General features: G+C 54.7%; 2 protein-coding genes across 2 annotated transcripts; one reads left to right on the forward strand and one right to left on the reverse strand.

Moving 5' to 3' along the window:
• Positions 1–5,176: 5,176 nt before the first annotated feature.
• LRP88_07373 (uncharacterized protein) lies at positions 5,177–6,289 on the forward strand (the record flags this gene model as incomplete). Its single annotated transcript, XM_083243903.1, has 1 exon — positions 5,177–6,289. One exon carries the CDS (start codon positions 5,177–5,179, stop codon positions 6,287–6,289), a length of 1,113 nt encoding a protein of 370 aa, XP_083100338.1.
• A 434-nt stretch (positions 6,290–6,723) lies between these two features.
• On the reverse strand, positions 6,724–8,823 carry LRP88_07374 (uncharacterized protein; the record flags this gene model as incomplete). Its single annotated transcript, XM_083243904.1, has 3 exons — positions 6,724–7,396; positions 7,444–8,559; positions 8,624–8,823. 3 exons carry the CDS (start codon positions 8,821–8,823, stop codon positions 6,724–6,726), a joined length of 1,989 nt encoding a protein of 662 aa, XP_083100339.1.
• Between the last annotated feature and the right edge of the window lie 4,037 nt (positions 8,824–12,860).

The following is a 12,860-nucleotide window of genomic DNA, read 5'->3' on the forward strand; positions in this document are numbered from 1 at the left end:
GGCAAGATCTACACCATGCTCATGGGTTGTAGGTACATGGGAAAGCCTGGACGTGACGTTATTGCTGCTGACTATAAATGTGGTTTGAGGAAGGTTACTGAGCTCCGCGTCTAATCGTCGAGCTTTTTTCACGTGACTTTCAGCGAGTCAACAAGATATTGAAAAGTAATTCAACCTCATAGCATACCCAAAGTAGATCAAGGCAACCCAGCAAGAGAAATACATTTTTACACACAATCAAGCCATCATGCCCAATGCCTTTCAACGCAAGAGTCGATATCAAATAAGCTCTGCACATGCTTCCGCGCCCAACACTCTGGCTCAACGAACCTTCTTTCATTACGATGATAAAAACAGTCTTCTCTCCATCTAAAATCGGTGCAACTAACACCAACCAAGCACACCAGTCATGAGATGCGTTTTCCCACTCAATGACACAAGCGCACCAACGCTACGGTACCGCAACGCGATGCAGTGCTCCCACAATTTAATGATAATGCCGAGAGGTGTTTCCATCGAGGCGCAGGGAGAGGAGCTCAAGCGCCTGGCAAAGCGACTTGATCGCAATAGCTTGCAGGCCCAGGACAGAGCACTCCTCAGCCAGTTGCAGCAAGAAAAGATCTGGTTGCAAGTGGGGTGGGTCCGGATGGCAAGCCAGAGCGGTACTGATGACGAGGAACCATTGCCTGTCGTCTCGAAACGACCGAGGACAGCCCATGCGAACGATGATGGCGGCTGAGGACAGAGATTCCCAAGTCAAGGTCTCAGTGTGGACGAGGATGACGACATGAACGACCAGCCGGGTGGCGACCCTATAAAGAAAGATAGGCAACACCGTTCAAGATCTTTTCATGACTATATCTTGTTGACTCCCAGTGATTTGATTGGGTTACCCATTGTGTCTACGCATTGCACTTGCTGTCTTCACGTCTTGAAACTTTGCTTGGAATTGTGTTGATAAACTTTTCATTGAACCTTGACTCTACTCAATCTCCATCCCTTGACTCATCTGTTGAGCTCTCGCTCATCAGTTTCTCTTCCCATCCTCAATCTCTCGCTCTCTACCCAGGGTCGGAAGATATAATCCACAGCACAGCCAATACTACACAACACGGGTCTCTAAAAAGGGTCAGGGGCAGGTTGATAGGGCAGAGGGTGGCGTAGTCGACGAAGGTTGAGCACCCGCACGACGGCCTGATGCACGGCGTCCGGCCATCAGAATCTACCGCGGCGCGGTCGGGCCTGCTAGGCCTGCTGCTGCGCGGGGGGGCGCGCACGAGCACCAGCCCCGAGGATGGCGATGCGCTTCTTGGTCTTGCCTCCTGTATGGCCTGCTCCCACGCGGCCGTTTGGCCGATGTGCCGCGCCCGGCGGGTAGGCTGGGAGGCTCAGCCAGACGCAGTCCCGGTGGTTGTGTAGACGCAGTTGGCGCAGCGGTTGCCTCCGACGCCAGGACGCGGCAGGCGTGGAACGGACGCTGGGCGTGCTCCTTGGTCGTCGCCGTGTGCTTGGGGCACTATGCCGAACGGTGGTTGCACATGGCCGCCATGTATTCACCATATAGCACAATGCGTAGCCACACGCCCTGTGGACTTAGGCGCCATGGCGCCGGTCGGGCGGGAGCCTTCCGGGAGAACATACAGTCTTGAGGGCCGCGCCTGGCCCCTCGCGGCCGCGGCACTAGGCGAACCTCTGATAGCCGGGGGCGTTGCATGAGATCGAGAGAATGCGCCGGTACAAGCTGGCAGCTCTTCTTTCAAGAGCAGTTTCCGCTGCTCTTCGACCTTGCGTAAAGCCTCATGAGATACCCAGCCATGTACGACATTATAGAGAACCCCAGAGAGCTCAATCGGCACACGCGATTGCTACTTGGCTTGGTTATATCGTAGCTCAGCTAGTTGATTGAGCAATGCATGCTTCACGGCCCTCCAAGCCTCGAAAAGGTCTAATGTAGACTTCTTCAGGTGGCTCTTTGGGAGCGCGTGGATACCTTCGACCCGCGAGGTAACTACGTTACCAAAATGGGGGTATCGGTCCACCCAAGCCTTGACGAGCTTTTCCTTGTAGAGATCAAGCCAGTTGGTCTTGATATAACCAACTTCTTCGAGATATTGGGGCAGGTAGCGCTCTTCAAACCCCTTGACGCGCCGATCGAAGGTTTCCTCGTCCGTTGATCTTACAATCGAATGCCAGCAATTGAAAAACTCGTTCCAATCGTTGAGACTCTCTCGGCGAGCCTCTGGCCCCTGGTCACGGCGTGTAAAGGTTGGCTGGCAGTAGCGGAGGACCGCCTTGTTAGCATGCCAGAGGCATAAAGGCGAGATTGCACTTGGAAAGCAGCGAGCGACAGCATTTATACAAGCGAGGCACCGATCCGTGAGGATGATAGACGGGAGGGCTGCACCGCAAAGCTGGTACATTGATCGAAGCCGGTCTAAAGCCCAGGTATAATCCTCCTCGCTCTCGCCACTCAAGAATGCAAAGGCGATACAGAAGGATCGCTGACAGGCATCCACCCCGATGATATCGAGGAGCGGCATTCCATTTTATTCGTCTTGTATGTGCAATCCAAGAAGAGCAGGTCTGGGTAAGCTTTGAGGTATGCCAATGACTCCGGGTGAGCGAACAATACTGCTGTAACCCGGTCATGTGAATCAAGCTGCATCCGGTTCCAGAACCCTTCCTTATCTAGCTGGTTTGCAAAGGCGTGTATAGTACTTTGACCCTCACACAGCTCTCGCTTGCTATCCGCGATGCGATTGTAGATATCTTGCTGGGTTGCAATGGTGTTTGAGTTCTGGGGGATATAAGTCCTGATATCTTTTGGCGCTATCCCGGCGTTTGTGAGGTTGCTGATTGTTGATCTGTCCGTGTCGGATAGTGTGCGATGATTTGGGTGAGCAGACTGGTGCCAGGTTGGCTCATGATTGTGAATGGCGGATCGGCTATCTGGACGGTGCCTTAAAGTCCATGTGGCCTTATCAAGGCTCTGCTTTGCAAGCACAGAAAACTGGCAGCTTGTGCCTCGGGTGCTTGTCTTCCGTCGTCGTTCTTTCGATACGTCTGGAGGGCGACAGGCTCGATCGCAGGTGAATGTGACTGTAAGCCTCCCGGACCTCTCCTTGTGGGACCTTCCAGTAAAATTTTGGACCTACGGGTACCCGTGTCCCTAATGGGGCCCCAGGTGGATGATGTGGCTGACTAATAAGGCGGCCGCGCCGCCTTATTAGTCAGCCCAATCCATCCCAACTGGTTACCCTACACATACACATAGAAAGGAAAGCATTCAACGGAAACCAAATGTTCATATCTCGGAACGTTGATCCGACTTCGCATGTTCCATACGAGCGTCCCCTGGATCTCAAGGCCGCAGTTTCAGTCCAAAGTTCACTGGCTAGTCGAGCGATTTATTAGTCTGGTGTATGATTGGAGGTGTCGCGATGAAGACATATTTCTTTGTCACGTATGAGTTATGTTATGGTTAGTTAATCAGCGTTGTTGCTGGCTTAGGCTCTTCGATGGGCCATCGACGAAGCTGACGCGGACATCATATCCATGTCATTTGGACTCAACTCAGACTCAGACTGGGACGACGAGATGGAAGACGCCATCACGGATGCGTACAGAAAGAAAAAGGTTGTCTTTGCTGCCGCATCAAACTATGGAGGCAACAGGCAGAGGACCTATCCCGCCAAGGCAGAAACCGTCTTTTGCATACACGCCACTGATGGGAATGGAAACCTGAGTGAGGTCGACCCTACGCCACTAGCGAATTGCGACAACTTCGGCACTCTGGGAGTAGCGGTGCCATGTGGCTTCTCGGACGACAAATATGTCTTCAAGACGGGAACATCCTACTCGACTCCTATTGCAGCAGGCATCGCAGCCAACATTATGGATCTCGTAGACTGGCTACATGGGGAGGAAGATAGAAGAGCTGAAGGCGCATTGGGATGGACAGGTTTAGAACTCTGCAGCTTAATAAGCTAGGGGAACCGTTCCCCTTGGGGCAACTTGACCAAAAAAACAAAAAAAGAGGGGAAAGGAAACGAAAAAAGCTCAACTCCTGGCCGTTCTCACAGTCTGTATGACGACGCTTGACCAGGCCCCACAGGCTTGTAATTTTTCGCCCCGGGTGAGGTTACCGTGGTGGAGTGCCACCCGCCCACCCTCTACCCATCATGCAGCTGGACGCCCTGGCCTCCCTGTATTAATTGGCTCCAGGAGCCCCATCATCAGCTGCCAAGACTTGCGGGAAGTGAGGACAGCTAGTGTCGTCGCTTGATCCGGGCTAGCCGGATACAGAGTGCATTCTGAAGATACTTCCTATCCTCGGCAATGGCTTCCATCTGGCCAAACAACGAACGGGCTTTAAACTAAGCCCGCTGTCAGGTCTATATTGCGACTACTTGGCACTTCTGGATTGAGAGTGCCACGTATGCAAAGTGAGTAAATAAGAGAAGATCGGCTAAGAGACCGTATCGGCTCAGCACATCCGGACTGGACGGTGGGTGCTGGGGTTTTAAGTGTTGATACCCTTGCAACCTTGCAATCCTGTCCTCTGCATGTCCGATTGGCACTATGCCAGGGTGGGCAGTCAACGTCCCTAATAATGAGTCGGAGGGGCCACCGTCCAGCCGGATGTGTTGAGTCAATTAGATACGCGGATTAGCTAATGTTCCCCGGATAAAAATCGTTCATAGATGGTAGCCGCTCTCGTCAACCGCAGTCCGGCTATTGGCCCAAGAACCGCCACAGACAGCGAAACGGCGCAGAGGACAGAGCAAGCAGGGAAAGAGTCATCAAGGACGGCAAACAGTCAGCATCACGCATCTTGCCCTCCCTTTCTTTTCCCATTTGCGCAGCTGCAACCGCAACGGCTGTGTTGGTGAACTCCGCTCTTCATCCATCAGATGCGCGTTTGAGCAGACATGGCGACCCCCAGGCCCTCGACGTCGCTGTCTTTTCTGCCGCACAATGGCTCTTCTCCCGGCTCGACGCCGTGCACGTCGCAAGCGCCTGTCACAGCCGCGACCCCCAGGAAGAGGCGCCCGCATCGCATCTACCGACCGGCGAAGAACTCGCTCTACGACATCTTGCACCAGCACTCCGGTACATCGCTATTCGTGCGCCCAATCTGCTGGACTGATCAACATGCGCGACTCCTCGGCGCACGATGGGAGGAACTGCCTCCATGCGATACGCCTCAGCCTGTCGCGTCCCCGGGACGCCACCCTCGCGAGGGCATCTGAACCCGTCCAACACCATCATCACGCTCAGCAACGCGCTCACGCAGATCCTTCTACCCGACTCGATGCATCCTATCCTCTCCTCCAACGCCGTCAAGACGGTTCTGATGACCTTGTGGCCTGAGGCCTTCAGCAAGCCGCATTATCTACCTGAACTGCACCTTTGCTTTGGTGGTCGAGTCTACCGGGATGCTGTGCGTGCACAAATGATGTGGAATTTCCCCTCTGAGGAGTACAAGTCGTCGCACTCTTCCTTCACATCAGTATCGACGCGACCTGCCGAATCCTTCGATGTCTCGACGCAGTCTAGCCCAACCCACAGCTCGGCCAATCTACCGATGATCTGCTATATCGGCAGGAGCCGACTCGCATCGGTCCGGAGCAATCTTTTTCCCGTCGCATCAGGTCCCGGAAGATCATGGAATGAGCCTGTGTACCGTCTGCAGCAACTGAGGGCTCGCTTTCTCGCTCCGTCGAACTCCGATCATGACGCGCATTTCGTGGGCATCTTCCTCGGCATGGCGCAAAAGTACTTCTACCCTAGCCCCCCTATGACTGGCAGGAGAGACTCGCGACTGCCTCCTGGGCAAGGCATCCCGCCCAGCCCCAACTTCCGAGACCTCAAGTTGCGAATTCTCACCCACGACACGGACACTTCGGAGTTTGTGGTTTACACGGGCTACGTGACAAAGGACTTTTTGGAAAAGTTCCACGATCCATTCAAGGCACCGCCTGATGATGATGGTGCCGAGGTCACAGGGATCAAGGTCGAATACACACGGCTTCCCATCTGGCCGATTCTAGGCCTACGAGAAAGACTTGGCAAGGCTTTGGGTCAGGATCTTGTCGGTGCTTTCAATCCCGACGAGATGGAGACTTGGGAGAAAGATCCGGAGAAGCAGTCCGGCGGGAAGCGCAAGCGGGGAGTCCTCTTAGAGGCCATTCACAGCGGCCTCGAGGATGACTCTGACGACGGAGCAAACCCGGGTTGGAAGAAGCGCTGCTTGAGCGAGGGCACACCAGTGGGGGTGGTCATGTAGAGCTGGGCTTTGACAATAACAGCATGGCGAGAGATGAATGATGTACGGGAGCATGGGGCATGGGCGGTACACCATGCATTAGGCGAATGGGCTCCTGGGATAGGAAGGGGTGGATGGCGTGGAATGGATAGTTTAAGACATGTGGATGTCACGCTTCTCTGTAACTGTTTTTCGCAGGACCCTATGGAGATGGATGGCCAGGGACTCTACGAGGATTCCACGGACATATTGACACGAGTGCTTTGATATCTGCTGCCAAGGGGTGAAGGGAACTCGAATTCGAAGCAGGAAATGGTAACAGAGGGAACGATGTGATTGCAGCCACGCGATAAACAAGTAAACAAGCAGTGCCAGGTCCCCCCACGCTCATGTATGAAGCTTCACCTCCCACATTCCCCATCAGTGTGGATATAGTCTTTTTTCTGCGAGGGAATTCAGACTGGCGCATCCTCCAGCTCCACATCGTACTTGGCTGGCACCGAGAATTGGCGCGTCTCTGGGTTCCAGATGAGCCACGATCCTGAAGTCGCAATCTTGCACCCCAGAGTCAGGATGCGGTCCTTTCGCTCCTCCACCATCGACCCCAGCTCAAAATACTTCTCATCCTCATCGATTTTGTCGTTCCTGAACCATCCATGAGGGAAGTAGTCCTCTGAGTAGATGAGCCCGCGCATAGCAAAATCCTCGGGCAAAGGGCGTGGAAGCTGGCCCTTCTCTGGCAGGCGGAAATCAGAGTGCACTTCACAGTTGGCCTCAGATGATACCAGTTGAGAATTGAGCATCATTGCAGTCAGCTTCCATGGGAATGCCGCTTCAATGTGGGAAATAGCCCCTGGGAATCGCGTCATGTGGTCCACGAATACCAGCACGGTGTGGAGGAATGGCAGCGTGTTCGTATCTCCCCATCGACTCATTACCGTCTCGATAATGCGTACTGCGAAGCCGAGGGCCTGCTTGAACGTCTCGTCTGGAATGGCCTCTGCGATGGAGCTTTCGTCCATGGCAACGTCTGTATCTTCTGGCTTCTGCGATAGGGCCCGCATGAGCAAGTTGGATTCGGCGCCATAGCCAAGAAGAGAGCAGCCAGTAGAAATGCCGATATGATATCTGGTTCACTTAGCAAAAGTTCTCTGAAACGGCCACGGTATACTCACCCTGCGTCCAGCCATCTCTTTGTCACGCGTCCAATGTAGCCGTCGAGCTGCTCAATGAATTCGTCCATCGACTCCTGAAGCCTCTCCTTGGACTTGCCGGAGAACAGAATGCCATGAACCCGCACAAATGCTGCATCGATTGGCGCCGGGCGGTTCGGGCTCTTGCTCAATACTGGGTCAAACAAGGTCATGATGCTCTCCCGGGCGCTCGGAAAAGGGATCGAGACGCAGAGCGACTTCGTATAGTACGACAGTTGCTGCAAGGCATTGGGCCTGGCGAGAATAGCCAGGTGATGATAGAGACGCCCAGTCGTGGGAGACTTGTCAGAAGCCTTGCCGTACCAATGGCGACTCACGCCAGTCCAGGTCTCACGGTCCCGGATACGCTTATCCTCGATGGCCATTCTGTATCGACCCAAATCTCCCAAGCACTCCATCCAAGTATCCTCAAAGGCAGGCACGGTCTCGTATAGGAGAGCGACAATGCTGTATGCCAGATACAAAAACGAAAGCATGTGCTCCAAAGACGCGGGCAGCCTGTGCCTCAGAAGTTCAAGAAACGAATGGATGCCGTGCCGCCACATGCGCGCAGGCATAGCATATTTGGATGCTAGCCGTCGCAGCGCAGGGCTAGCTGATGGATGTTGACTGGCAAGGAAGAAGTCATGATGCTCATGTAATAATGTTCTGTGCAGAGCGATCAGAGCTTGCCACTGGCCGTTATTAAGCTCGGGATTGGATTCGGCATTGGAGGATTGTGCGTTATCGACCTCTATGCATTTTGTTTCAACCATAACAAGGCCCGCGTATATACCCTTTACCTCCGCAACTAGCTGAGATTGCGGAATGGGCCTTGTCTCTAGCTGGGGGATCATGACTGATATATTGTCATCCTCTGTCCCAGGCTGAGGTGAACTGTGTGGTGCCCTGATGGGGTTGTTGTTGCCGTTCTGGTTTGACGGTGTTGGTCTTTGTGAGATGATGGGCACCGTTTGAGGTGTCTTGGAAGGACTTGTCGGTGAAGGAGACCGGCGCTTGGGTTTGCGCGTGTCACCATCAGGCTCGGTAGCATTTTGTCGTCTGCGGGTATTTTGTGAAGTATTGGCCCTTTTCGATCTGCAGGAACAAGTGTGAGCAAAACACCACAGCGACAAGAGTCGAAGAAGAAAAGGGAACATACATCTCATCGTATGCAGAATCCACCTCCTCCTCGGTCGGCCATTTCTCTCGGTGTTGGGGATTTGCCTCGACGTGTGTTCGCCAGGACTCGATACTCCCAATTTTGGCGTTGCATTCTGGGCATTTCAGGTTGGCCGATTCCCCTTTCTCGTGCCGCCTTTCCTGGAGGTAGGCAATCCATTTGTCCGAGATGTTGGCCATTTTTCAGATTGGAGAGTCAGAGATACACCCTCTGATCGACCTGTCGCTGGGTTGCGGGCGCTCCCCTGATCCGAGGCTGTATGAGGGGCGTGCGAGACGTTGATGGCGTCGCGGAAAAGCACAGTACCAATGGGCCGGTGAGGAGGAAGTTGGGGAGATGGTTCATGAAAGGGGACAATGCGACCCTTATGGAGGCCAACAGTTGGAACCCCCCATGGCGCGCCCTGCCTTCTTCTTGGGCACAGATCTGGTTCGCATGATTGCCTTTTGGCAGGTTGAGCCTCACTACGGAGCGCAGCAGCGCCAATCCGCCTTGCACTGAGGGAGCTCCAGGTCCTTAAGTACGTACCTCTGGGCCATGGTGGAGGACGGGAGTGCCACACGCCCCCTCCAAGATCAGCACCAAATAGGACGGACACCCACTGTCAGCGTTGATTCCCCTTCTGCCCGAGGCATCCATCGAAGCACTCAAGCTCGCCGGCAGTTGCCCATTGTCTATGTTTTCACGTTGCAAGGTCGAGATGCGGCGCCACCCGTCTGGTAGCGATCACGGACTGGATGGCATTGAAGGAGTCGATCCCGTCCTTCTTGTTACTTTCTCGCCCTCTCGTCCTGTCGCCAGCAGAGACACCTTGCACCGTTCAGACGAGCTGAGCGTAGTACGGGATGAGGTGCCGTATGTGTCGTGTCTCGTGGCGCCGATATACTGTCCCAGGGCAGCGAGTTGACGAGGGAGATCAAGCCTGGCAAAGGCGGTCGACCGCCGCCGCTGTGGTGAGGCCCGGCTGAGCACTCGTGTGCCAGACCCAGCTCTCCCCCCGGGGGGTCGAGAGGTTCTTTGGCACGAATAACCGAATAACTTCTAATCGCCTCGATTCGAGACAAAGAGCCTCGGCATGTTTTCCAGCCTGTGGGCGACAGCCTTATGTTTCTCGAGAAAATAGGATGGATTGACTCATTTCTACGAGAGTAAGAGGCCTGAAGATTGGAAAGGCCTACGTGACCAAGTGGGGGCTGAGGTGCGCAGGTAGTTTGAAGATGAGGCTGTAGAGACAGAAAAGGAGGTTGAGAGAGTGCATTGAGCTTGCTTGTTCAAATCAATGATTGGTTAGGAACAAAGCGGGGTGGGCTGATGGAGGTTTTCGACGCATCTTCCCCCTGAGCCTCTGGATTGTAGCTGATCATCAGGATTTGGCGCGCTCGTCACCTAGATGTCATTGATGGTACTAGTAATGGACTAGCCCGCCGACACTGGGCCAACAACGTGGGTGGCCCTGGCAGGCATCCCCTGAATGAGTCATCCCAGCCAAGCTCGGATCGCGCGATTACCGAGAGAACCCCAGCATATTGTACGTACAGATCCCTGCCTACCTGGGCTGCCGCTCTCAAGGTTTACTGCGGTTCAATTGGACTGCATGAGGTGATTCCCATTTCTCGAGAGGTCACCGCGGGGGGTCGGATTGTGCCTGCAGGCTGGGACGTTGGTTACTGCGGTGCTATCGGGTAGTTATCCGCCGTTACGAACCAGAGCTGGACCGAGGCCGTTCGACGTTGGTCCTTGACACATTAGCCTACAGCGTAACCACAGCATGATCCCAACCTTACTGCATGATGATGAATGGTTAACTCATACAGCTCTCGTCACTGGCGATCAAAGTCTGCGATCATTCAGGCCACGAAGCAGCTTTGGCTCACTGGCATGGTCTAACCAAGCTCTACGCTGTACAGTATATTGCCTGAACTGCTGGGGTAATAGTCGCTCGACGCCTCACAGCATACTGTAAGTAAATTCCCATCCATATGGTCGAGGAGACTACCGAGTTACTCAGGAGTACTATACAACGGCGATGCCAAGGTTAATGGGTGAAAGTTCATGATTTGAAGAAGGAAAAAGGGGAGGGGGGTTTCACGTGAACCGGTGAATCACGTGACGGCCTCTGGTTTGGTGGGTCATTCAGACCCTGCACGCCCAGCAGCAGAACGTGCTTTCTCTCCATTCTCCCTGCGATATCACCGAATCACCCTTTCAGGCACACCTGCCTTGGACACTTTGCCATCCTATTGACCCTCGCGGCTTCAACGGCGCAGCCAAACGGTGGAGGCCTTCCTGACAAAGAGGGACCAAGCCGCAGCGCATTGATGTGCCAGCCATCACGATGAGGAGGCCGCACCTATTCAAGATCACAAGAGAAGAATAGCTCGATGGGCTATTCGCTTCACCCAGCTACTGAGACCCCGACATCTTTCTTCTTCCAACTTCATACGTTGGTTCGCCGACATATACAGACGGAACCCGCTCGGGAGAGTCTCAATCATGCACTTGGACTGGCGGGGGAAAGCCGTCAAGGATATTTTCAACCACCGTCGCTTCGATGAGGACAACCCGAATAAGCTGGCTATACTCCTCAAAACCCATCGATGTTGATGGACGAAGGTCCCAGCCTTCACGATGCAAAGAGGCGATGATCGCACCGCCAAGCGAGCTGCACGTCGACTCGTAGGGAATCCTCCATTGGCAAGCTCTGTGAGCGTCTAATCAGACGGTTCAAGCAACCCGAAGGCGACTCGATGGCCGAGCTTGCTGATTCCATCAAAGAGTGCGAAGACCGACGCCCGATAATCGGCGCCCTTACGACCATGGTAGCCACCGCTTCGACCGACGTCGAGACGACACCGTGACCGCCGAAGCGACCGACGAGGCGACCCACGCGGCCACGGTGATTACAAGAGCAGTCGTGACAAGAGTCGCGATGTCAGGGGTCACCGTAGCCACCACGGCGACCGCCGCTGCGACAACAAACCTGATCGCTACGGAGACAAAGACGGCGGCGGTCGCGGGGAGAAGAGCGTACACTGTGCGTATCCTGCGTGTGGGGATTCGACCTCCGCTGCTTCCGAAGGCGATGCCGACGACTCGGATACGACTGACGCCCGATCTGAGGCATCCGACGACTCGCAGAATGTCCGCTATGCGCTCGTGAGACGAGAGGCTTCCACCGTGGCCCTCGAAGGCACTGGGCAACGGATGGTTGATTCCCCATGGGATCGATATCCAGGACACGCAGAGCCGGCTTCATTGCGCTACTCCCCACGACTTCTTTGTCCCTTTTCAAGCCGTACTGACTCGGAGAAGTATTACTCGGCGGGCCAGCGCCGTACGACCTGTCACTATCCGCCCTGGAGACACGTGTGATTCCCGCGATGCGGAAGGGGGATCCCGAGCACAGATCGTTCGCCTTCTGTGGGCCATTCCCGCCATCGACGGGAGCCGTCATCGGTCATCAGGCCCCCCCCCCGGAGCCACCATCATCAACACGACTGACAGGGAGCTCGAGTTCTGTCGAAAGCAGAAGCTGGGGAACATCGAGGAGCTTGACCAAGAAGGAACCTACCAGTCCACGAATTAGACGGCCGCCCTGTTGGCTCCCGCCATGACCAAAGCCGGAGAAGCCGTCTCCTTTCGCAGCACTCGTCTTTGCGGCTTAGAAGACTGCCAACGGCAAACCAAAGGGACGACGGGTGTGGGTGGACACGAGAGCCCTGAACAGGCAAGGTCACAGCGCCAGATGTCGTCTCTTGGCTCGACAACAAGATGGCATTCAGGCATTGCGAGGCCCAACACATATCACGGCCATCGTAGGGACTGGGGCCGGCTCAGTTTTTGACGGTGGCCGGTTCGATCGGGGCCCCAAAACCCCCGAGGCGGTCACAGCAGTTTTCGAACTTGACGTGGTTGAATGGAAGGGTCGAAGGTGCCCTGGCACCAATCAAGGCAATGGCAACTCTGAAGATCATGATGGGACTGGCGCACGTGGAGGCAAAGGAGAGTAGCAGTACAGTTAGGATGTGAATTAGACTCAAGTAACGCGAATCTACCTTCTCCTTATATCAAACGGGCTTTCGAATCAAACATGAGATGCTCCACCGCACAGGTCAGCAAGTCGTTCCTCCAATTAGGACCAAGGGGGCAGTCTGATGAAAATACCTGCTCCTCATGCATGAATTCAGGGAGGTCAAAGATACGCGGCAGAGAGTTC

This window comes from Fusarium phalaenopsidis (genome assembly GCF_050370095.1).
Source record: "Fusarium phalaenopsidis strain FUZ10S chromosome Unknown contig_32300, whole genome shotgun sequence".
Taxonomy (NCBI): Eukaryota; Fungi; Ascomycota; class Sordariomycetes; order Hypocreales; family Nectriaceae; genus Fusarium; species Fusarium phalaenopsidis.